Below are 26694 nucleotides of genomic sequence, written 5' to 3'. Positions count from 1 at the left end.
ATGGAGGACAGTTGGGGGCTGGTATATTTTTGTGTCAACCTTTTCCTTTTTCTAAGTTGAATTATCATTAATACTACATAGAACCATAGAACATTACAGCACAGAAACAGGCCTTTTGGCCCTTCTTGGGTGTGCCAAACCATTTTTCTGCCTAGTCCCACTGACCTGCACCTGGACCATATCCTTCTATACACCTCTCATCCATGTACCTGTCCAAGTTTTTCTTAAATGTTAAAAGTGAACCCGTATTTACCACTTCATCTGACAGCTCACTCCACACTCCCACCACTCTCTGTGTGAAGAAGCCCCCTTGATGTTCCCTTTAAACTTTTCCCCCTTCACCCTTAACCCATGTCCTCTGGTATTTTTTTCTCCCCTAGCCTCAGTGGAAAAAGCCTGCATGCGTTCACTCTATCTGTACGAAATGCTGTCGTAGGAAAGCAGCATCCTTCATCAGAGATCCACACCACCCAGTCCATGCTCTTTTCTTGCTGCTGCCATCAGGTAGAAGATACAAGAGCCTCAGGACTCGCACCACTGGGTTCAAAAACAGTTGCTACCCTGCAACCATCAGGCTCTTGAACAAAAGGGATAACTACATTCACCTGCCCAACCATTGAGATGTTCCCACAACCAATGATCTCACTTTCTTTATCTTGTTATTACATGTTCTCGACATTAATTGCTATTTATTTATATATGTATTTGCACTTTGTTGTCTCTTGCACTCTGGTTGATCTTTCATTGATCCTGTTATAGTTACTATTCTATTGATTTGCTGAGTATGCCCACAGGAAAATGAATCTCAGGGTTGTATATGGTGACATATATGTACTTTGATAATAAAACTTACTTTGAACATGTACTTAATTATATTAGTTAGGGACTGAAAATGAAAGCTCTTTGGGATAGGAGTTCATCTTGAGCAGAGGTACATATCTGGCAATGTCCTATTGGTGTCTCTAATATTCATTGCTTGATGTTCAGAGTTACACATTGTATGAATTGAACATTACATGGTCTGTTTATTGGATGGCTGGATGTAATACTAACTATTTTGCAAGTAAAAATATCCTTTGACATAAACAAAGTGAAGTTCAACATAACCGTTGTCTTTGGCATCGACAGAGTACTAGTAGCAGTGGAGGTGCGATCACTCGAATTGAGTACGATGTTCTCTTATGGGGTTGACTATTGGTGGGTCCTCAGGCGACTGTGGAGGTCGACCCGGGATCCACGTATTCTGGTGCGGTGTGGGCAAGAGTAAGTGGTAGCTGTGGTTCGGTTTTTTGATTGTTCAGTCACCCTCTCTGCAGCTGCTGCTCATTCTCTGTGATACAGCGGAGGTCGCTCTCATGTAGCACATCTTCCTCTTCAACAGATTTCCTCCAGGTCCATCTATTGAGTGCAATGCCTTCCCTCTTTTTAGATGTAATGTTGGATTTTTTTCAGGCCAATTTTACTGTTATCTTTGAAGCGTTTCCTTTGTCCACCAGGTTACATGACCTTCTTTCAACTGGGAGTAAAGGAGAAACTTCAGTCAGGCATTCAGAAGACATGATCAGTTCATCAGAGTTGGTATTGCTGGCATCAGCAGGATATTACAATGGACACCCATGAATGAATAACCTTCCAGAAAGAAGATAATCCCCACAATGATCCAATCATAAAACAAAAAGATAAAATTCAAATGAGTTAGTTGTTAGCAGCTTTTTAACAAACAGGCCAAATATTGACAGGAAAAGCTAAACCTTGTGGCATATAATTATAGGAATGTTATTCAACAGGGTAAATCCCAACTGATCCAACTTTAATTTCAGCATGGTGAAAATTTGTTGTTAAAGTTGATCTGAACTGCTGGCTTCCCAAATCTTCATGAAGAACAATGGTCTGAGTTTGTGGCCGGGTCTGTGCATTAGACATTGGAATGGATGACAAGGACTTTTGAGAGCATACAAGAGCCAGCTTTTTTCTCCATTTTGGTTCTGCGGAGAGCAACATGTAGAATTGTAAAATGAAAGAGTACAGGAGGCTTCTGAACACATGTAAGTTCATTCCACATGGGTCTGCTCCCCTGCTTTTCTTCATAGCTTTGGATATTTCCTTCCTAGGTATTTATTCAATTTCGTTTTGAAAGTTACTTTAAAATCTGCACCCACCAGACATACATTGCAGATCATAACAAATTTCTGTCAACATTTCTTTTCTGCTCATTTAGTTTCTGCATATTTTGGTAAATGCTCTAACTCTGCTGCACTAGTTGTTTAATTTTTGTAAATCATTGCTCCTTATCTACTATTTAAAAATCCTCAATAATTTTGGACACTTGTATCATATTTTCTTTTCCACTACTCCACTCCAAGCAAAACAACCACAGATACAGGACGACAGGTACAGGAATAGACCGTGCAGCTGCTCAAGCCTATTCTGCTATTCATGAGATCATAAGACACAGGAGCAAAATTAGGCCATTTGCCCCATCGAGTCTGTTCTGCCATTTCATTGCGGCTGATTCACTTCCCTCTCTGCCCCAATCTCCTGCCTTCTCCCTGGATCCCTTCATGTCCTGAGAAATCAAGATACTGTCAACTTTTGCCTTAAATACACCAATGATTTGGCCTCCACAGCCAACTGTGGCAACGAATTCCACAGATTCAATACTCGCTAACTAAAATAATTCCTCCTCATTTCTTCCAAATGGACATTACTCCATTCCGAGGCTGCAACCTCTGGCCTTGGACTCCCCCACCATAGGAAACATCCTCTCCACATCATTCAATAGGTCTCATTGAGATTCCCCCTGATTCTTCTGAATTCCAATGAGCACAGGCCCAGGGCCATCAAACATCATAAGCCTTTCAATCCTGGGATCATTTTCGTGAACATTCTTTGACTCTCTCTCCAATGTCAGCACAGCCTTTCTGAGATAAAGGGACCAAAACTGCTAGCAATGCTCCATGTGAGACCTCTCCAGGGTCTTATAAAGCCTCAACATCACATCCTTGCTTTTATATTCTAGTCCTCTTGAAATGAATGCTAACATTGCCTTCGGTTTCCTCACTGCCCACTCCCTGCAAATTAACCTTTAGGGAATCCTGCATGAGGACTCCCAAGTCCCTTTGCACATTGGATTTTTGAATATACTGCCTGTTTAGAAAATAGTCTATGCTATTGCTTCTGCTACCAAAGTCCACGACCATGCACTTCCTGACATTGCATTCCATCTGCCACTTCTTTGCCCATTCTCCTAATCTGTCCAAGTCCTTCTGTAGCCTCTTTGCTTCTTCAACACTACCTGCCCCCATCTATCTTTGAAACCATCAATTCAATCATCCAAATTATTGACATATAGTGTCAGAAGAAGCAGTCCCTGTGGAACGCCACTAGTCACCAGCAGCCAACCAGAAAAAGCTCCCTTTCTTCCCATCTTTTGCCTCCTGCCAATCAGCCAAAGCTCTACTCATGTTAGAACCTTTTCTGTAATACTGTACCATGGGCTCTTAACTTGTTAAGCAGCCTCATGTGCAGCACCTTGTCAAAGGCCTTGTCCAAGTACACAACATCCACAGATTGTCCTTTGCCAATCCTGCTTGTTATTTCTTCTAAGAATTCTAGCAGATTTGTCGGGCAAGATTTTCTCTTAAGGAAACTATGCTGACTGTGGCCTATTTTATCAAGTGCCCCCAAGTACCCTGAAACCACTGAGGTCAGACTAACTGACCTATAATTTCCTTGCCTCTGCCTCTTTCCCTTCTTGGAGTGACATTTGTAATTGTCCTGTCTTCCGGAAATCATCACTAATGCCTCCAGAATCTCTTCAGCCACCCCTGTCCAGACCCGAGCGTGTAGTTTATCTGGTCCGGGAGACTTACCTACCTTCAGACCTTTCAGTTTTCCAAGAACTTTCTCCCTAGTAATGGCAACTTCACACACTTCTGCCCCCCGACACTCTCAAACTTCCAACATACTGCTAGTGTTTTCTACAGTGAAGACTGATGTGAACTATTTGTTCAGTTCATTTACCATTTCCTTGTCCTCCATCACTATCTCTCCTGCATTATTTTCTAGCAGTCCGTTATATACTCTCACCTCTATTAAACTTAATATATCGAAAGAAACTTTTGGTATCCTCCTTTATATGATTGGCAAGCTTACTTTCATATTCCATCTTTTCCTTCTTTATGACTTTTTTAGTTGTCTTCTGTCGGTTTTTAAAAGCTTCCCCAATCCTCTAACTTCCCACTAATTTTTGCTCTATTATATGTCCTCTCTTTGGCTCTTATAAGATCATAGGAACAGAATTAGGCCATTTTCACCATCGAGTTTGCTCAGTTCCATCATGGCTGATTTATTATCCCTTTCAACCCCTTTCTCCTGCCTTCTCCCCATAACCTTTGACAGCCTGACTTATCAAGAACCTATCAACCTCCACTTTAAATATACCCAATGATTTGGTCTCCATAGCTGTCTGTTGCAATGAATTCCAAGATTCAGCACCCTCTGGCCGAAGAAATTCCTCCTCATTTCTGCTATAGATGGATATCCCTCTATTCTGAGGCTGAGTTCTAGAATTTCCCATTATAGAAAACATCCTCTCCACACCCCCTCTATCTGGGCCTTGGATAGGTTTCAATGAGATCCCTCCACATTCTTCTCAACTCCAGTGAGTACAGCCCCAGAGTTATCAAAGGCCCCTCATACGTTAACCCTTTCATTCTCATGAGCCTCCTCTGGACCCTCTCCAATGTCAGTATGTACTTTCTTAGATAAGAAGCCCAAAATTGCTCACAACTCTCCAAGTGTGGTACCCCAAGTAGGAAGGAAGTTTATTGGCACAATTTAAGAGGGGCAGGCAACATGAAGTTCAAAGTAAATTTATTGGCAATGTGTGTATATATTACATTGGCTTTGACTTCTTGTCAGCCACGGTGTGTCATCCTGTCTTTAAGCTTCTTTTTTGGTATGTATCTCTATTCTACACCTTCTGAATTGCCCCCAGAAATTCCAGCTATTGCTGCTCTGCTGTCATCCCTGCTAGTGTTCCCTTCCAATCAATTTTGGCCAGCCCCCTCTCATGCCTCTTTATTCCACTGACTTTAGCTTCTTCCCAAATTGCAGGATGAATTCTATCATATTATGATCACTGATCCCTAAAGGTTCCTTTACCTCAGCTCGCTAATCAATTCCATTCATTGCACAACCCAATCCAGAACTGCTGATCCCCTGGTGTGCTCAACCACAGGCTGCTCTAAAAAGTCTACAAATTTCCTCTCTTGGGACCCAGTACCCACCTGATTTTCCCAATCTACCTACATATGGAAATCCTATTGCGACATTACCTTTTTTCTATCACCCATTGTAATTCGGATAGCACTTTCTGGCTACTGTTCAGAGGCCTGTATATATCTCCCATCAGGATCTTTTTACACTTGCACTTTCTTAGCTCTACACCTTCTGATCCTATGTCACCTCTAATGATTTTATATCATTTTTTACCAACAGAGCCACCACATCCCTTCAGTTTACGTGCCTGTCCTTTTTGATACAATGAGTATCCTTGAATGTTAAGCTTCCAGCTATAATCTCCTTTCAGCCACGATTCAGTGATGCCCACAACATCATTCATGCCAATCTTTAACAGTGCTACAAGTTCATTGACTTTGTTCCATATACTGCATGCATTCAAATATAACACTTTCAAACTCATATTCATCATCCCTTTTTGATTTACATTGCAACTCATCCCGTTGACTGCAATTTTGCCCTATTATCAGCCTGTCCTTGTTAACAGTCTCACTACACACTGCCTGTTTGTAAACCAACTGCCCCTATAGTCCTATCACTCCAGTTTCTACCCCTCTGCCAAATTAGTTTAACCCCCCCTGAACAGCTCTAGTAAACCTGCCCACAAGGATATTGGGCCCTCTCGTGTTCATGTGTAACCCGTTCTTTTTGTAGTTGTATCTTCTCCAGAAGAGATCCCAATGATCCTGAGATCTGAACCCCTGACCCCTGCACCAGTTCCTCAGCCGCACAGTGATCTGCCATATCATCCTATTCTTACCCTCACTGGCATGTGACGCAGGCAGCAATCCAGAGATTACTATTCCTGTTTCTCAGCTTTCTAAATCCAGCTGATCAGGGGCATCCCTGACCCTGGGATCTGGGAGGTAATATACCATCTGGGTGTCTCTATCACATCCACAGAACCTCTATTCTTCTAACAATGAATCTCTTATCAGTACTGCAGTCCTCTCTTCTCTTCTGAGCCACAGCGCCAGACTCAATGTCAGAGACCCAGTCACTGTGGCTCTCCCCGGTAGGTCATCCCCCTCAATAGTATCCAAAGTGGTATACTTATTGCTGGGGGGAACAGCCACTATTTCCCTTCCTTCTCCTAACAGTCACCCATTTACAGGCCTCCTGCAACCTAGGGTGACAATCTCCCTGCAGTTCCTATCTATTACCTCCCGAATGTCATCAAGCTGCAGCTCCAGTTCCAGTTCTCTGAGCAGCTGCAGCTCGGTGCACCTGGTTATTATGCAGGGTTACCTCATTATTAACCTGGTAGTTATCCAGGAGGCTGGAGGTCTCCCAGAACATCCACATCTCACACACAGAACAAAACAGTGCGCTGGAGCTATTCTCACTGCACTCTTCTCCTTTCTGCCATCTGGAAAAAGGCACCAAAGCATTCAGGCTCTCATGACCAGACTATGTAACAGTTTCTTCCCCCAAGCCATCAGACTCTTCAATACCCAGAGCCTGGCTCGACACCACCCTACTATATCCTGTACTGTGCCTATTGTCTTGTTTATTATTTAGTATTATTTATTGTAGTGCCTGCACTGTTTTGTGCACTTTATGCAGTCCTGGATAGGTCTGTAGTCTAGTGTAGTTTTTGTATTTTTTCTTACGTAGTTCAGTGTAGATTTTGTATTCTTTCATGTAGCAGCATGGTCCTGGAAAACATTTTCTCATTTTTACTATGTTCTGTACCAGCAGTTATGGTTGAAATGACAATAAAAAGTGACTTGGCTTGACTAACTGTGCCCTAACAGACTATTCACTTGGACTGTGAATGATCTGTAATCAGATAACATCCACTAATCTCTTGCCAACTCTTGTTCCACCCCTCCCCTCTACCTGGCTCTCCCCTCTGTCAGCCCAGATCGACGATCTTGAACCCCAAAAAAAAATTCCCTCCATAGATGCCATTCCCTCAGTGCACACATTCCAACATCTGCAATCTTTTGAGTCAACATCAGCATATTAATTAATTGAAACATAATTGTATTGAATTTGTGTTAGATAATGATATCTAACATTTTATAAGGATTCAGAATCAGAAAAAATGTAAATATAGTATTATTTAACTATTGTTATTTTTTATAAGCAACACACATCAAAGTTGCTGGTGAACGCAGCAGGCCAGGCAGCATCTCTAGGAAGAGGTACAGTTGACGTTTCAGGCCAAGGCCCTTCGTCAGGACAGTTAATGTGTTGCTTGAATTTCCAGCATCTACAGAATTCCTGTTGTTTGAGCTATTTTTTATAAGATGTGATTAAGCTAGAGAGGGCACAGAAAAGATTCATAAGGACGTTGCTAGGACTGGACAGGTTGGGACTATTTTCCCTGCAATAAAGGTGGTCGACAGTAAAATCATGAAGGGCATAAATCAGATAGGTGGTAAGTCTTTATCCCCAGGGTAGGGTAAGGACTGAGAGAGGACCAGAGGAGTATTTTCATTCTGCACACAGACTATGGTACGTAAACTATCATTGGTGTGACAAAATATTTCTGAAAAATCTGTTGTTTACAGCTGTACTGGAAATTGTCATCAAATTCCAGACAGTTGACGTACAGACATCCTGTTATCTTTAAGACAGAATTTCACATTTTATCATTTTAAACATGAATGTATACCCATTATGCTTATCAGTTCATTACGTAAACACGGCCCCTGTGTTGACTGAACATGACTCATTCAGGAACTGACGACATAATATCAAGACAGACACGTAATTCCGAAACCAGAATGTAGTTTTATTGGATACATAGCCATATGAATACTATTTAGAGACTAACAAATCTTCATCTCCAGTGTGCACATGGAAAAAAAAAGCTTTGCAAAACACAGATAACCATATTTTGTCATCCTGTCTCCTTGCCAAAATAAAACAAGGCAGCAAGATATTATTTCATTTAACATTCTTTACCATTTTGCCTTAATCTTTAAAAAAAAACCTGCATTGAAATAGAAATTTGATTCTACAGATAACTCTGCGAACTTGGAGAAATTGAAGTCCAAACTTCAGCACATATAACTAACAGAGGCACTGCAACTGTTTCATGACTCATTTCCATTTAAAAAAATGTAGAAAGAAAATAATATTGAAATTATAGTTGTTTCAGGTAATGCTAGTAATTCTAAGAAGACTGTTAAAAACACACTGAAACCAAAACACCAGCAAGTTCTGTTTCTCACTTCCCATTCAAGCCTCCCTCTCAAAAACACCGACTATAACTGATAACGCTCTCAGACACTGAACATCCTGCTTCATTGCACAAGAGACTACTCTTCACATGAGCCTAGATGTTGTCAACTGGCCGCTCCTACATCAAGGCCAATTAACAGCACGGAAGGTCAAGCCAGTAATCAGTTGTAGAAAGCGTATTTGGATACTACAAGTATAAAGAGGGACGAATGTTGTACCACTCTCCAGCCAACAGGGGTACAGTAAGTATTTCCAAACAACTGAAACTGACCCTTCTGCATTTCTCACATTCAGGTTTAAGATAGTTGAAGTAAGATTTAATAGATTATGAACAGACTTTATAAATTAGTTGAGAGAGAACCTTAAAATTTGAGCTGGAGCTGTGGAAGTCTCTTCAATTAAGCTATAGAGCAATGGCTGGATTTTAAAAATAAGATCTGTGGCATTCTTTTTTCATTTTAGAAATCAATGTCTTAGCACAAGGCTTGATATGCTGAAAGGCATTAAATGTTCATGCTGTATTCCTGGACTTCAAGGAATAAATTGATCTCAGTCAAGGCGAGAATGGGATTCCTACAAACAAATCCTTATGATGCATGATGAAGGATGGCAATGGGATGACATTAAAACAAAATCACCTTTTTTATCCATTACCAAATGCTCTTGCTTAAAAAGATGTGCTTTCTACTTAAATAATAAAAGTCAGTTAATTCTACTCTTTCATCCTGCCATCCTGACACCAACCACTGCTATGTCACAATAACCACTTTATAATACTCTTTAGTCCAGAACAGAGAGGAATGTTACTGACACAATGGTGATGAGTGACTGACAGTACCTAATAAACCCTATTCTATCAACTTCAAATTTTTGGACTAAGATAGAGCAATGAGGGAAAGTAACAAATACTTTGCACTTTTTAAAGTTATGTTGTTACTTTCAACAAAAAAAATATTTTACAAGTTAACCAGAATTATTCCGAGAACATAGGCAACAAAACTAAGCAATATTCATTGCTCACTTTAGCTGCTCCACGAGCTTTAAGAGTAGTTTAGTTTGCAGTCAAGTGTACATCAGGCTGAAGGTATAATCTATGATTAATAAATGAATTAATTTATGCTAATCCAGGAATTTACATGATCAAGTATTCCTGGTTAGCTGTTTTATTGAATACAATTTTAAAACCTCCTTGAGCATTGTTTATTCACTTATCATTGGACCTAGTAATCAACTACTAAGCTACAGCATTTTGCAGACTATGGAGAAATAACTGCTCTCATTTGCAAAGATCAATTTGCAACTAGTTATATTATGTTATCTTGGTCCACGTTGACAAACACATGATCCTTGTACGTTAATATTGTAATATAAGTACCATGACATTTCAATGGATAACAAATCTGAGTTCATATTTTTGCAATCATAGGAAAACAGAGCAATGCCAGAAATAAGCACAGAGGCACATCTATTCAGATATAACAGTCTAAAACCTGATAGGAAGCTGCACTATTTAACAGAAGTCCAAATGGGCATCAGATTAAATTATTCCACAACAGTTTGTCTTATTTGCTGTAATTCCACATTCTTCATTTGTTCCCAGACTTGACCGTCAAAGTTAAATGGACAAAACAGACATTCAAGCATATAAATAGAACCTGCATAATTCAATACAACACAGTAAACATGAAGGTGATTTGTTTTAGAGCAATTAAAAGGCATTTAAATGCCAGCACAAGATCAATACCCAAATATAAACAATCCAAAAAGCTTTCAATATTGATAAAACCTCAAACCACAAGCATTTTCTGCATATCATATTTCTTGATACCTCCAAAATTATACGAACATGATTTTCAGAAATGTACCAGGCAAAAGGTATAAAACATGTATAATAGTTTTAAAAAGCAAAGAACTTAACATTATCAATTTTTCTATCTTCCAAGGTCCAGTTGCACAATTGAACCATGAACTGCTTGACCAGTTACCTTTTTCTCCAAAAGACAAATGTTTATCGATGGGTGCAAAATATTTTCACACTTCCCCTGCAATTTAATTAACTAGGATGTGCATAAAGAAGGTTTTTCAGCAGATAAGGTGCTACAATCGAAGACCAAAAACGTGTAGTTCTGTACAGCAAATGATCCCATTCAACAACCACAAAAAATGCATTAGCATCAAGTGAACATTATCTTTACTGTCTCTGAAAACATCTGCATATTTTTCTATGTGGCTGATGTACAAGAGGAGTACAATTCACGCAGATCAGAAATGGGAGTACAGTTGTTACTAATGTATTTATTCTCAAATTAACTTCCTTCCCCTTTTGAATTATTATTGGCACCAGTTTCCAGTGGTTTCAACACATCTGCTTGAGGCAATTCTCCTTCAGTCACGTTAGCTATAGATAAGAAAGATAGAAGAACTTGTTGGTTCTACATGTCTTAATTCATTGAAGGAAGTATACCCACAAGAAAATAATACTCTTTTCAGGTTCTGTATTTTTAAAATAATTGGCAATATTTGCAGTCCTCTCCTTAAAACTATGATTGATTGATACCAACTCTGTATACTTTCCCTTAAAAAAGCTAACATAATATAAACCCTTAGCTATTCAAGATTGCCTGGGTTTTCTAATGAGGATACTGCTTTTAATTGAGAGTATTAATATTTTCATCCCATTAGATAGCCTTGGATTGAATACCAAAGCTATCTCTTTAACAACCCGCATCTCCCTGTGATGAGCTGGCAGGGAACTGGTAATCGTAAGTCACAAATACGAGAAAATCTGCAGATGCTGGAAATCCAAAACAATGCACACAAAATGCTGGAGGAACTCAGCAGGCCAGGCAGCATCTATGGAACAGAGTAAAAGTTGACGTTTAGGGCCAAGACAGGTCCCTGACGAAGGGACACACATCAAAGTTGCTGGTGAACAAAGCAGGCCAGGCAGCATCTCAAGGAAGAGGTACAGTCGACGTTTCAGGCCGAGAACCTTCGTCAGGACTAACTGAAAGAAGAGCTAGTAAGAGATTTGAAAGTGGGAGGGGGAGGGGGAGATCCAAAATGATAGGAGAAGACAGGAGGGGAAGGGATGGAGCCAAGAGCTGGACAGGTGATTGGCAAAAGGGATATGAGAGGATCATGGGACAGGAGGCCCAGGGAGAAAGAAAAGGGGGAGGGGGGGAAAACCCAGGGGATGGGCAAGGGGTATTCTGAGAGGGACAGAGAGAGAAAAAGACCGTGTGTATACAAATAAATAACAGATGGGGTACGAGGGGGAGGTGGGGCATTAGCGGAAGTTAGAGAAGTCGATGTTCATGCCATCAGGTTGGAGGCTACCAAGACGAAATATAAGGTGTTGTTCTTCCAACCTGAGTGTGGCTTCATCTTTACAGTAGAGGAGGCCGTGGATAGACATATCAGAATGGGAATGAGACGTGGAATTAAAATGTGTGGCCACTCTCACTATACCCCTTACCCATCCTCTGGGCTCCCCCCCCCTCTTTTTTCTCCCTAGGCCTCCTGTCCCATGATCCTCTCATATCCCTTTTGCCAATCAACTGTCCAGTTCTTGGCTCCATCCCTCCCCCTCCTGTCTTCTCCTATCATATCGGATCTCCCCCTCCCACTTTCAAATCTCTTACTAGCTCTTCTTTCAGTTAGTCCTGACGAAGGGTTTCGGCCCGAAACGTCGACTGTACCTCTTCCTAGAGATGCTGCCTGGCCTGCTGCATTCACCAGCAACTTTGATGTGTGTTGCTTGAATTTCCAGCATCTGCAGAATTCCTCGTGTTTGCCCTGATGAAGGGTCTCGGCCTGAAACGTCGACTGTTTACTCTTTTCCATAGATGCTGCCTGGCCTGCTGAGTTCCTCCAGCATTTTGTGTGTCTTGCTTTGGTTATCGTTAAGTTACTGCTTTGTGTAGGCAAATAGCAAAATAAAATCAGAGGGCAGTTGATGGGTATGTGGGAGAGAGGTTGTGGCAGGGGCAAGGAAAATAAGGAGAGGGAGCACTAACTGACGGGAACTAGCATTAGCCGAATGGGCTGAATAGCTTCTTTCTATGTCTTTAGAAGTAAGTAAGTAGTATTCTCAGTAATCTGGCCACATGCAATTCATTCCCTTTAACCCACACATTGGATTAGAATTCTACAAAAAAAAGATAAGTAATTTTTTTCCCGTCTATTAGATCAGATTTTATACAACCTACCACTGCAATATGAAGAATGGAAGATTCTTTGAGATGGGAATCACTTAAACAATCATCCCACCCTGAACAGGAAATAAAACTAAAGCTCTGCTGATTTAGTGCTTGTGCACAGGATGTTATTAGAAAGGATTACGATCAACACAAAACACATAGTTATGGTTAGGCAGCATATAAGGAAACATACACATTTTAGACGTAGTACTGTTTATTCAATAAGATTAACATGACCAGACTGGGAAACGGACCTGAATTTGCTTCTAGTGCATCACAACTCTGTTTTGCTGGATGATCTGAATTTTCCGGCTGTAATTCTTTTCTGGTAGAAACAACAGATATTCAAAATCAAACCAACAGTAATTGCATTGTAATTTTACTTGCTATGCCTAAATGTCACTAATTTTCTCTGTGGCAATATATTATTGGGAACAATATTATTATTTTAATGTGCATGAAGTCATGAGTGTAAACAATGAACTCCAAAATGCGAATTGTAATTCTTGGGGAATGGTTTTATTTATTTAATAATAACTTTTATATTATGGTCATACAAACATGGCCTGATAGAGAATTTTCATGTGATCAGGGTGCTGGAAACAATGCTTTCTCATTTTCTGTTTACACACTTGAAATTTACGCAAAGAGACCTGTGGTCAATCCAAGTCAGTGAAAGTTCAAAGTTAATTTTATTTTTAAGGTACATATATGTCACCATTTACAAGCCTGAGATTCATTTTCTCGTGGATGAACTCAACAAATCTATAGAATAGTAACCATAACATAGATTTGGTTTACATGACACAATTATTAAAACTATACAGGCACTATACGACAATCCTACTGCCAGGATTAAAATCAATCCATATTTATCTAATAGTTTTACCCTGGAAAGGGGCACGAGACAGGGTTGTGCATAGCCACCAATACTCCTTGCATTATATCTGGAACCATTAGCTCAATACATCAGACAAAATTAAGATATCAGGGGAATTACTATTAAAGGGACAGAGCATAAATTGGCCTGTTACGTGGATGACATTTTGATCTATCTAGGGCAACCAACATACTCTTTACCTAAATTATGCAATCCTTTGAACAGTATGGCCAATTATCAGGATTCAAGATCAACATAGATAAAACCCAACTACTTTCACATAACTATAGCCCACCAAGGGAAATTGAAAGCAGATATCCTTGGGCATGGCAAACAGAGTCCGTCCAATATTTGGGCATCATTATACCAAAAGATTTGGCAAAATTATCAGAATGCAATTATCAGCCTATATATATAAAAAATTAATGAAGATATAACAAGATGGAATCTAGTTCCTTTTCTTAGTCTCAGTTCAAGGATTGAATCCATTAAAATGAATATACTGCCCAGACCCTACCAATAGAGATTATCCAAAATCAATTCAATGAATGAAACAAGATGCTAATTGCAAAGTTTTGAGACGAACCCTCGGCCTTTTACCTTGCCATATATATCTTGATAGCATCTTGACCAGCGAGCAATCGCAGTTTGGGATTGGTTAGCAACAGTAAGTAAAAGGAAGGCAGGGGCAAGCGCAGCGACCATCGTCACAATGGCCAAGGTTGTGCATAAGGAGTTCAGGCAGTTGCTAAGTTAAAGGGCAGAACCTCCAGGGTTGTGGTCTCAGGGTGCTACCCATGCAATGTGGTAGTGAGGCCAGAACTAGGAAGATTATACAGTTTAACACTTGGCTACGGAGTTGGTGTAGGAGGGAGTGCAGAAGATTTTGGAATCACTGGTCTTCCTTCCAGGGAAGGTGGGATGTGTACAGAAGGAACGGTTTGCACCTGAACTGAAGGAGGATTAATCTCCTAGTGAGAAGGTTTGTTAATGCTGCACGGTGGGGTTTAAACTAGAGTTTTAGAAGGATAGGAAGCAGAGTGCCAGGACAGTTAGTGGAGAGGTTAGTGAGACCTCAGACAGAGTTAGGAATCAAAAGGTTGAGCATGGTGCGATTAGTGTCCTGAGCTGTATATCTTTCAATGCAGGAAGTATTCGTAGGAAAAGCGGATAATAGTGCTGAAGATTAAGGTAGCTGGTTTGCAAACGGAGGCAATGTGTAGTGAGGAGAGGCTTGACAGGGCAAAAATGATGATTTGCAGTGTAGAAGGTGCACAAAATTGAAAAGGGTGAATACAGGACTGAAAGTGTTATATCTGAATGCTTCAGCTTACAGAATAAGGTAGATGAACTTGCAGCACAGTTGCAGATTGGCAGGTATGTTGTTGTAGGCATCACTGAAAGATGATTATAGCAGGGAACTTAATGTCTAAAGATATATATTTGTATCGAAAGGACAGGCAGGAAGGCAGAGGAGGCAGCGTTGCTCTGTTGGTAAAGAATGAAGTCAAATTATCAGAAAGAGGTGACAGGGTCAGAAGGTATTGAACCATTGTGGATAGGACTAAGGAACTGCAAGGATAGAAACACCCTGTTGGGAGTTGTATATAGACTCTCAAACAGTAGACAGAATGTGGCCAACAAATTACAACGGGAGATAGACAATGCATCCCAAAAGGGCAATGTTACAATGGTCATGGGGTATTTCAATACGCAGGTAGACTGGGAAAATCAGGTTAGAGCTGAATCCCGGGAGCAAGAATTTCTGAATGCCTTCAAGATGGCTTTTTTGAGCAGCTCATGGTTGAGCCAACTAGGGGATCAGCTATTCTAGATTGAGTCTTATGCAATGAACTGGAATTGATTAGAGAGCTTAGGGGATCCATATGATCAAATTCACCCCTAAAATTTGAGTAGGAGAAGCTAAAGTCAGTTGTATCACTATTACAGTGGAGTAAAAGGAACTGCAGAAGCTTGAGAGAGGAGTTGGCTAGAATTGATTGGAAAAGAACATTGGCAGGGATGATGGCATAGCAGCTATGGCTGGAATTTCTGGAAGCAATTTGGAAAGCACACGATATATACATCCCAAAGAAGAAGTAGTTTCCTAAAGGAAAGATGACAAGAGAAGATGGCTAACAAGAGAAGTCAAAGCCAACATAAAAGTCAAAGAAAGGGCATATAATAGATCAAAAATTAGTGGGAAGTTAGATGATTGGGAAGCTTTTAAAAACCAACAGAAGGCAACTAAAAAAGTAATTATGAAGATAAAGATGGAATATGAATGTAAGCTAGCATTTAATATTAAAGAGGATACCAGAAGTTTCCTTAGATGTATAACTTGTAAAAGAGAGGCAAGAGTGGATATTGGACCGCTGGAAAATGATGGTGGAAAGGTAGTAAGGGGGTCAAGGAAATGGCAGATGAACTGAACAAGTATTTTGCATCAGTCTTCACTGTGGAAGACACTAGCAGTATGGTGGAAGTTCCAGGTGTCAGGAGTCATGAAGTGTGTGAAGATGCCATAATTAGAGAGCAGGATCTTGGGAAACTGAAAGGTCTGAAGGTAGATAAGTCACCTGTACCAGATGGTGTACATCCCAAAGTTCTGAAAGAGGTGGCTGAAGAGATTGTGGAGGCATTAGATCTTTCAAGAATCACTAGATTCTGGAATGGTTCCAGAAGACTTGAAAATTGCAAATGTCATTCCACTCTTTAAGAGGGGAGAGATGCAGAAGAAAGGAACCTATAGGCCAGTTAGTCTGACCTCAGTGGTTGGGAAGATGTTAGAGTGGATTATCAAGTATGTGGTCTCACAGTACTTGGAGGCACATGATAAAATAGACTGTAGTCAGCATGGTTTCCTCAAGGGAAAATCTTGCCTGACAAATCTGTTGGAATCCTTTGAAGAAATAGCAAGCAGGATAGACAATTGGTTGATGTGTGTACTTGTATTTTCAGAAGGGCTTTGACAAGGTTGCACACATGAGCTATGAGCCCATGGTATTACAGGAAGGATTCTAGCATGGATAAAACAGTGGCTGACTGGCAGGTGGCAAAGAGCGGGAATAAGGGAAACCTTTTCTGGCTGGCTGCCAGTGACTAGTGGTGTTCCACAGTGGTCTGTTTTGGGATCAGTTCTTTTTACATTATATATCAATGGTTCAGATGATGGAATTGATGGTTCTCTTGCAAATGTTGCAGACGTTATGAAGATAGGTGGAGGGGCAGGTAGTTTTGAGGAAGTAGAGAGACTACAGAAGGAGTTAGACAGATTTGGAGAATGGGCAAAGAAATGGCAGATAGAATACAGTGTCAGGAAGTGTATGGTCATGGACTTTGTTAGAAGAAGTGGAAGGGTTTACAATTTCTAAATGGAGAGAAAATACAAAAAAATGGAGGTGCAAAGGAACTTGAGAGTCCTTGTGCAGGATTCCCTAAAGGTTAATTTTCAGGTTGAGTTGTGGTGAGGAAGGCAAATGCAATGTTAGAATTCATTTCAAGAGGGCTAGAATATCAAAAACAAGGATGTATTACGGGAGTATTATGAGCACTTGGGCACCTTATCATAGGAAAGAATGTGCTGAAACTGGAGAGGGTTCAAAGGAGCTTCACGAAAATGATTCCAAGATTGAATGGCTTGTCATGAAGAGTATTTAATGGCTCTGGGGTTATATTCACTGGAATTTGGAAGATTGAGCGGTGACCTCATTGAAACCTATGATTGGTGCAAGGCCCTGATAGAGTGAATGTGGAGATGATGTTTCCTGTGGTGGGGAGTCTAAGACCAGAGGACACAGCCTCAGAATAGAGGGGCATCCTTCTGAAATGGAGATGAGGAGGAATTTCTTTACCCAGAGAGTAGTGAATCTGTGGAATTCTTTGCCACAGGCAGCTGTGGAGGCCAAGTCTTTATGTACATCTAAGGCAGAGGTTGATGTATTCTTGATTGGTCAGGGCATGAAGGGATACAGAGGGAGACAGGGAGAAGGCAGAAGATTGGGGCTGAGAGGAGAATTGGATCAGCCATGATGAAATGGCTGAGCAGACTTACACGTTGGGCCCAAGACAGGTCCTCTGAAATAGTAACACCTAGGAATTTAAAGTTGCTAACCCCCTCCACCTGTGATCCTCCATTGAGGACTGGCTCATGGACCTCTGGTTTTCCCCTCCAGAAGTCTATAATCAGTTCTTTGGCCTTGCTGACATTGAGTGACAGGTTGTTGTTATGACTCCACTCAGACAGTTTTCAATCTCCCTCCTAGATGCTGATTTATCACCACGTTTGATTCGGCCAACGACAGTGGTGTCAACAGCAAACTTGAACAGGGCATTGGAGCTGTGCTTAGCCACACAGTCTTAAGTATTGATGTTCTTCATTGAAAGCTGTAGGTAAATCACAAACTCGCAGACAGCTTTTAGTGTGTAATGGGTTAGTTTTTATGGAAACACCTGGTGATTTGGATTTACTAAAATGTTTCTGTACAGTAACCATTCTATGATTCTGTCAGGTTGTTCCCAATGATGAGTGAGAGTGGGAGCCTTAGTTATCACCAACCTATACAAGTAACTTTGATGTAAGAAATGATTTTGATGACAATAGAAAGGTCAATACAAAATTACAGTAAGAAGAGTGAATAAAAGAGAAATAAAAATGTTAACTGAGTGGGAAAAGCAGGGCAGAGTAAGCATGGATAAAATATGATACTCATTTTGGTACAATTTTTAAGGGTTTTCAAAGGGATCCAAGAATACTTCCACACAATTTATTGCTCACTAGAGCTCGACCATCTATTAGAGAGGAAAATGATGCATTTGCCTTTAAGGCTGATTTATACTTGTGTGTACTAGCTTACGCCGTAGCCTACGCAAGTAGGCTACACCATTGTGAGCATTTATATTGTGCGTTGGTGTGTCTGCGGCGCTCTGCAATTCACCGCCAAAACGCTAGTTGACGGTGGGGTTTCTATGCCACTGTGTTGAGTTTCTTCGTGTTAAAACTCAACATGAAGAAACTCAAACAATGGCGACTGAAACTGAAGGAGGGTGAATTTTCTGTTATGTACAGTGTAATATCACTTAACAGAATCAAGAATTTTGAGTCAAAATCGATTTGTTGAAAAAAAATTGGCACGTCATGCATGCGCACACACCTGCCTGCACAAGGCTTCATGGTCATGGTAGTCTTTCTTGGGGTAAACAAGTTTAAAGCGAGTGTCTTTTTTCGTAAAAGCGAAAATCCTCTTTCGGTTAATGAAAACAGGTACTAATGTAGGTCTTTCGTAAAAGCGAAATGTGTCCTCCATAATTTCGGAGGTCTGTAAATCTTTATGGAAAGCATTGCAGCCAGATTTCCTTTCCTGCCCTTCAGTCACCCAATGTTAAGCTACTGCAGTGTAGGAGGAAATGCAATACTACCAAGCGGACCAATCACAGTTGTTTCGGTCTGCGTTGCCGCAACGCGTAGTTACATATTGGGAGAGGTGAGTGTTAGGCTACGGCATAGGGTTTGCGTAGAGAACAGCGTAGGGTTCATGGCTATGCTGTACCTACGGCGTACATTTGACGCACAAGTGTAAATCAGCCTTTACTCTCACACTCTAGCCACTTTATAATAAAGAAGTTCTACTGTACTTATTTGGACTTTTAAGAAATCATCCCTGATGATGTAGAGAGAGGGTGATGGGTTTATTAGACTAACATAGTGATGAACAGGTTATCCTTTTTAAAGAGAACCAGTAGATCTGGGTACATCACATCTACAGTTCAGAATAATGAAGACCTCATCAAACTACCTAAGATTATAAAGCATTTGGTAGGGTAGAAGAAAGTTACTCTCTCTGACAAGTCAGAACAAAGGTTTAGCTACTTGAAACCAAGACAAAAAGACAAATTCATTCAGAGACTATGAATCTTTGTAATTCTTCATCCTAAAGAGAGATAAAGGAGATGAAGTGGTTTTTGAAAATCAATCTTGCTAGTATAAAAGTTGTGTATTTTATTACGGATGGTAAATCATACTGTATGTAAGAAACTTGAGAAAGGCTGCAGAAGCTGGAAATCCAAAGCAACACACAAACTGCTGGAGGAACTCAGCAGATCAGGCAGCAGCCATGGAAATGAAGAAACAGTAGACATTTCAGGTCGAGACCCTTCATCAGGACTGGAAAGGAACGGGGAAGATGCCAGAATAAAAAGGTGGGGGTAGAGGAAGGAGGCTAGGTGAGAGGTGATAGGTGAAGCCAGGTAGATGGGAAAGGTAAGGGGCTGGAGAAGAAGGAATCTGATAGGAGAGGAGAGTGGACCATAGGAGAAGGGGAAGGAGGAAGAGATCCAGGGGATAGTGATAGGCAGGTGAGAAGAGGTAAAAGATCGGAGTGAAGAGGGGGGAGGGGTGGAAGTTTCTTTCACGCAAAGGAAAAATCCATCATCATGCCATCAGTTTGGAGACTACCTAGACAGAATATAAGGTGTTGCTACTGCATCTTTAGTGTGGCCTCATCTTGGCACAAGAGTAGGCCATAGACCAACATATTGTATCAGGAATCAGAATTTAAATGACTGGCCACTAGGAAGTTCCACTTGGATGGAGTGGTTGTGCTCGACGAAGTGGTCCCCACAATTCCTGATGGGTCTCACCAATGTAGTGGAGACTGCATCGGGAGCACCGGACACAATAGACAACCCCAGCCATCTCGCAGGTGAAGTGTTGGTTCACCTGGAAGGACTGTTTGGTGCCCTGAATGGAAGAGGCGTTTGGGTAAGTGTAGCATTTGGGCCGCTTCCAGGGATAAGTGCCAGGAGGGAGATTAGTGGGGTGGGACGAATGGACAAGGGAATGGTGGAGGGAACGATCCATGTGGAAAGTGGAGGCAGGGGGTGGATAAAAATATGTTTAGTGGTGGGATCCCCTTTTGAAGATCAAGGAAGTTGCAGAGGCTCATGGGTTGGTTGGTAGGGACCAGAGGAACTCTATCACTGTTAAGGTGGTGGGAAGATGGGGTGGGCATGAATGTTTGAGAAATGGAGTAGATAAAGTGAGGACAGCATCAATAGCGGAGGGAGGGAAACCCCATTCTTTGAAAGTGGAGGACATCTCATATATCCTGGAAAGGAAAGCCTCATTCTGGGAACATATGTTGTGGAGGCCAAGGAACCAGAACAGGAAATAGCATTTTTACAAGAGATAGGGTGGGAAGAGGTATAGTCAAGATAACCATGGGAAACAGTAGACTTAGACAGTTTGTCTCCAGATATGGAGATAGAGAGATCAAGAAGGGGAAGGGAGTGTCAGAGATGCAACAAGTGAATTTAAGGACAGGGTGGAAGTTAGAGACAAAGTTGATGAAATTGACAAGCTCAGCATGGGTGCATGAAGCAGCATCAATTCAGTCATCAATGCAGTGGTGGAAGAATTGGGGAGTGTTGCCGGGGCATGCTTTGAACATGAACTGTACTACGTAGCCAACAAAAAGGCAGGCATAACTGAGGCCCATACGGGTGCCCATGGCTACTCCTCGAGTTTGCAGAAAGTGGGAGGAGCTGAAGGAAAAATTGTTGTGGGTGACGACCAGTTCTGTAAGGCAAAGGAGGGGGCTGGTGGAGGGAAATTGCTTGGTTCTTTTGTCAAGAAAGAAGCGGAAAGCTTTGAGGCCTTCTTGATGGGATACAGAAGTCTACAGGGACTGAACATGCATGCTGAAAATAAGGCAGTCTGGGCCAGGGAATTGAAAGTTACTGAGGAGATCGAGGGCATGAGAGGTTGCAGATGTAGGTGCAAAGGAAGATAGAACGGAGTCGAAGTATGAAGACACGGGTTCAGTGGGGCAGAGACAAGAGGCCTCTCTGAACAGTCCAGTTTGTTGATCTTGGGTAGGAGTAGAAGCGAGCAGTGTGGGGTAAGGGAACTATAAGTTTAATGATAGTGGATGGGAGTTCTCCAGAGTCAAAGAAACTTAGAAAACCCACAGCACTATACAGGGCCTTTGGCCCACAAAGTTGCGCCGAACATGTTCCTGCCTTAGAAATTACTAGAGTTACCCATAGCCCTCTATTTTTCTAAGCTTCATGTACCTATCCAAAAGTCTAAAAGACCCTATCATATCCGCCTCCACCACCGTTGCCGGCAGCCCATTCCACACACTCACCACTCTCTGAGTAAAAACTTTACCCCTGACATCTCCTCTGTACCTACTTCCAAGCACCTTAAAACTACCCTCTCGTGTTAGCCGTTTCAGCCCTGGGAAAAAGCCTCTGACTATCCACATGATCAGTGCCTCTCATCATCTTATACACCTCTATCAGGTCACCTCTCATCTTCCGTCACTCCAAGGAGAAAAGGCCAAGTTCACTCAACCTATTCTCATAAGGCATGCTCCCCAATCCAGGCAACATCCTTGTAAATTTCCTCTGCATTCTTTCTATAGTTTCCACATCCTTCCTGTAGTGAGGTAACCAGAACTGAACAGAGTACTCCAACTGGGGTCCGACCAGGGTCCTACACAGTTGTAACATTACCTCTCGGCTCTTAAACGCATTCCCACGATTGATGAAGTCCAATACACCATATGCCTTCTCAACCACAGAATCAACCTGCGCAGCAGCTTTGAGTGTCCTATGGACTCGGACCCCAAGTTCCCTCAAATCCTCCACACTACCAAGAGTCTTACCATTAATACTATATTCTGCCATTATATTTGACCTACCAAAATGAACCACCTCACACTTATCTGGGTTGAACTCCATCTGCCACTTCTCAGCCCAGTTTTGCATCCTATCAATGTCCCGCTGTAACCTCTGACAGCCCTCCACACTATCCACAACACCTCCAACTTTTGTGTAATCAGCAAATTACCAAACCACCCCTCCACTTCCTCAACCAGGTCATTTATAAAAATCACGTAGAGAAGGGGTCCCAGAACAGCCCTGAGGCACACCACTGGTCACTGGCCTCCATGCAGAATATGACCTGTCTACAACCACTCTTTGCCTTCTGTGGGCAAGCCAGTTCTGGATCCACAAAGCAATGTCCCCTTGGATCCCATGCCTCCTTACTTTCTCAATAAGCCTTGCATGGGGTACCTTATCAAATGCCTTGCTGAAATCCATATACACTACATATACTGCTCTTCCTTCATCAATGTGTTTAGTCACATCTTCAAAAAATTACTCAATCAGGCTTATAAGGCACGACCTGCCTTTGACAAAGCCATGCTGACTATTCCTAATCATATTATGCCTCTCCAAATGTTCATAAATCCTGCCTCTCAGGATCTTCCCCATCAACTTACCAACCACTGAAGTAAGACTCATTGGCCTATAATTTCCTGGGCTATGTCTACTCCCTTTCTTGAATAAGGGAACAATATCTGCAGCCCTCCAATCCTCTGGAACCTCTCCCGTCCCCATTGATAATGCAAAGATCATTGCCAGAGGCTCAGCAATATCCTCCCTTGCCTCCCATAGTAATCTGGGGTACATTTCATCCGGTCCTGAAAACTTATCCAACTTGATGCTTTCCAAAGCTCCACCACATCCTTATTCTTTATGTCTATAAGCTTAGGCTTTTCAATCTTCTGTAATTCATCTCTACAACTGCCAAGATTCTTTTCCGTAGTGAATACTGAAGCAAAGTATTCATTAAGTATCTCCGCTAACTCCTCCGGTTCCATACACACTTTTCCACTGTCATTCTTGATTGGTCCTATTCTCTCATTTCTTATCCTCTTGCTCTTCACATACTTGTAGAATGCCTTGGGGCTTTCCTTAATCCTGCTTGCCAAGGCCTTCTCATGGCCCCTTCTGGCTTTCCTAATTTCATTCTTAAGCTCCTTCCTGCTAGCCTTAGAATCTTCTAGATCTCTGTCATTACCTAGTTTTTTGAACCTTTCATAAACTTTTTGTTTCTTCTTGACTCGATTTTGAGCAGCCTTTGTACACCACGGTTCCTGTACCCTACCATCCTTTCCCTGTCTCATTGGAATGTACCTATGCAGAACGCCACGCAAATATCCCCTGATCATTTGCCACATTTCTGCTGTACATTTCCCTGAGAACATCTGCTCCCAATTTATGCTTCTGAGTTCCTGCCTGATAGCTTCATATTTCCCCTAACTGCAATTAAGCACTTTCCTGACTTGTCTGTTCCTATTCCTCTCCAATGCTATGGTAAAGGAGATAGAATTGTGATCACTATCTCCGAAATGCTCTCCCACTGAGAGACCTGACACCTGACCAGGTTCATTTCCCAATGCCAAGCTTCTCCTCTTGTTGGCTTATCTACATATTGTGTCAGGAAACCTTCCTGAACACACCTAGCAAACTCTACCCCACCTAAACCCCTTGCTCTAGGGAGATGCCAATCAATATTTGGGAAATTAAAATCTCCCACCACGACAGCCCTGTTGTTATTACACCTTTCCAGAATCTGTCGCCCTATCTGCTCCTTGATGTCTATTACTATTGGGTGGCCTATTTAAAAACACCCACAGAGATGCAGTAGACAATCCCTCCATGACTTCCTCCTTTTCTGCAGCCATGACACTATCTCTGATCAGCAATGCCACGCCCCCACCTCTTTTGCCTTCCTCCCTGTCCTTTCTGAAACATCTAAAGCCTGGCACTCTGAGTAACCATTCCTGCCCCTGAGCCATCCAAGTCTCTATAATGGCCACAACATCATAGTTCCAAGTACTGATCCACGCTCTAAGCTCGTCCGGTTTGTTCATGATGCTTCTTGCATTAAAATAGACACATCTCAAACCATCAGTCTGAGTGCGTTCCTTCTCTGTCACCTGCCTATCCTCCCTCTTGCACTGTCTCCAAGCTTTCTCTATTTGTGAGCCAACAGCCCTTTCTTCCGTCTCTTGCTGGCGATGGTGCTGGAGGCAGTTGGAGACCGATGGTCCAGAGAGGGGTCCTCTTCAATTGGTAAATATGAGGAAGTGTCTAAGAATTGCTTTCTCATACTGAAAGCTGCAGCAGTACAAGTTTATGGTTTGCTAACCTCTCAAAGTACACTTGTCTCCGTCTTCGGAGTTCCTCCACTGTGGGAGTTTCAGCTACAATAGTTCTTGAAGTATCTGTAGTTTCATTTTGGGATGTGGCCACTTCTGAGTTTTCTGCTCCTCGTACAAATCCTAAAATAAAATTAATATTATATTGTTAAAACATATCCAGCATGTTTACAATTATATTCATCAATCAATAAAGTGGATTCCGCCCCCCCATTTCCTTCTACTGTTTTTATTTTGTATGTTTTCATCTTCCTTTGTAAAATTCCCACCTGCAGAGTGTGTCGATTATATGTGCTGATAGATGTGATGAGCAGATCTAAACAGTCTTGCTTTGCGCTGCATCGAACAAGGAAGGCAAACTTCAAGGGAAACTATGCTGGAAAATTTGTTGAAGAGCTGCTGCAATCCAAATTGCTAGCATTACAGTCCACAGCTAATGACTCATACTCATGCACCTGCTGAGCAGCACGTACTGCAGTGCTTGCATGGGACTGCTACTTTATTGCAGATTGTCCTTGACATGTGTCATAATGCATATTCTTCCTTCCTGAAAACATTGACTGAACTGAATTATCATGTAGCAAGTGGCAAACATGATCAAACCAGCACTGTCAATTGCAGTTCTGTATCCAAAATGTGAACTTCTACAGAGGGTGACCAGGTTCGCAACCTGACTGCTCTTTCACTTTCCCATTTGGAGGACCATAACATCAGCCCCAGCTCAGATCACGGGTAAGTAAATGAGGAACTGAAACTAGATTCTTCTTGGTCTGTGAAGTAGCACAAAGTACAATCAGGAAATTCCAAAAAATACTCTAATAATTTACTGAAATTTACAAGTGTGAAGTAAATACCATAGAATCCATACTGAACAATCTCCATGAAGGGTTAATCCCCCAAAAAATGCAGGTACTTTCAAAATCACACAAAGTACTGGAGGAACTCAGCAAGTTGGGCAGCATTGAGGGGAATACAGTCGATGGCTAGGGCTGAGACCCTTCATCAAGACAGGTTAAGTGACTTTGTTTCATATTTCTGCAGACATTCTATCACTTTGTAGACACAGGAGTCTGCATATGACAAAATCTAGAGTATTAAAATAAACTGTGTGAATTCAGGATATTGCTTGACTTGTTGAGTTCGTCGAGTAGTGCAGCTAGTTACTTTGTCATGACAACAGAGCAGACAATCTTGATGTATTCCAGTAATTATAGAAAAACAATTGTGCGTGATGAAATTGTGGACGATTCAAATACATCCCCTTTTTAAAACCAGAGATTGAAAAGTAGTTGAATACCCACAATAACGTGGAAAAAGACCAGGTAGTCTATTTGTAATGTAACCTAGGATCACTATCCTCTCCCTCTGTGGACTGCTGCTCACATTGTCACACAAACAAGATCATTAAATACTGTTACTTATCAGTCCAATTAAAATTAGTTCATTCAATCTATTCCTGAATTATAAACCTCAGTCACACTTTACACCTTTTGTTTACAGAAACTGAAATAGGCGATGCCGCTGAAGGACAAAAACAGTTTGAGAATAATCATGTCTCGGCCTGAAACATCGACTGTTTACTCTCTTCCATAGATGCTGCCTGGCCTACTGAGATGCTCCAGTATTTTGTGTGTGTTACCGAGAATAATCGTACTGTGCTTGTCAAGTTTCATCGAATAATAAACAGAATTCCGAGTGTAAATTCATAACCAGCATATCCACAATGGCAAACTCTGCTTAAAAAAAAATCTTAATTCTGGGATGTAGAAAGCGGTGGTAGAATTAAATCGTAAACTCATCCAGAATAAAAAAAATTGCACTGAAGCTCCACATCTTTTTAAAACCCATAAAATGCTTTGTTGCCCATTCTTTTGGCCAGAGACCTTGCTTGACACATCACAGCAAAGCTGAGTAATGAGCAAACAAATAATTTACAAGATTAATACCACATGGACAGGAGAACACTACTCTAGCCTGAGCTTTCCTTTGTGACTTTCTTTGCTGCAGTAAATGGCCTAAGGTGACACAATAATTTGATTGGTTAGGTAAATCCATTCGAAAGATGAATTGGAAAGCAAAGTAGTTCCTGTAGGTTTGC

The 26694-nt window shown here is 41.5% G+C and overlaps 1 protein-coding gene across 3 annotated transcripts in view; it reads right to left on the bottom strand.

Annotated features, from left to right (window-relative positions):
- Positions 1-1433: 1433 nt before the first annotated feature.
- atxn3 (ataxin 3) overlaps positions 1434-26694 on the bottom strand; it is a 100253-nt gene continuing 74992 nt past the window's right edge. For 2 of the 3 annotated variants that reach the window (XM_063046204.1, XM_063046184.1), the window contains 3 exons: positions 24587-24719; positions 12956-13026; positions 8033-10897 (listed from right to left, as the gene is read on the bottom strand). In XM_063046204.1, coding sequence (XP_062902274.1) covers positions 10806-10897; positions 12956-13026; positions 24587-24719 — 296 coding nt within the window. In that variant the 3' untranslated portion in view covers positions 8033-10805. Of the gene's footprint in view, positions 1517-8032; positions 10898-12955; positions 13027-24586; positions 24720-26694 lie in introns of those variants that run through there. The other variant, XM_063046194.1, reaches the window with a different exon arrangement.

The sequence above is a fragment of the Mobula hypostoma genome, chromosome 1 (genome assembly GCF_963921235.1).
Source record: "Mobula hypostoma chromosome 1, sMobHyp1.1, whole genome shotgun sequence".
NCBI lineage: Eukaryota > Metazoa > Chordata > Chondrichthyes > Myliobatiformes > Myliobatidae > Mobula > Mobula hypostoma.
Note: the sequence above shows the minus strand (reverse complement) of the source record. Positions and strands in the feature narration are given on the sequence as shown.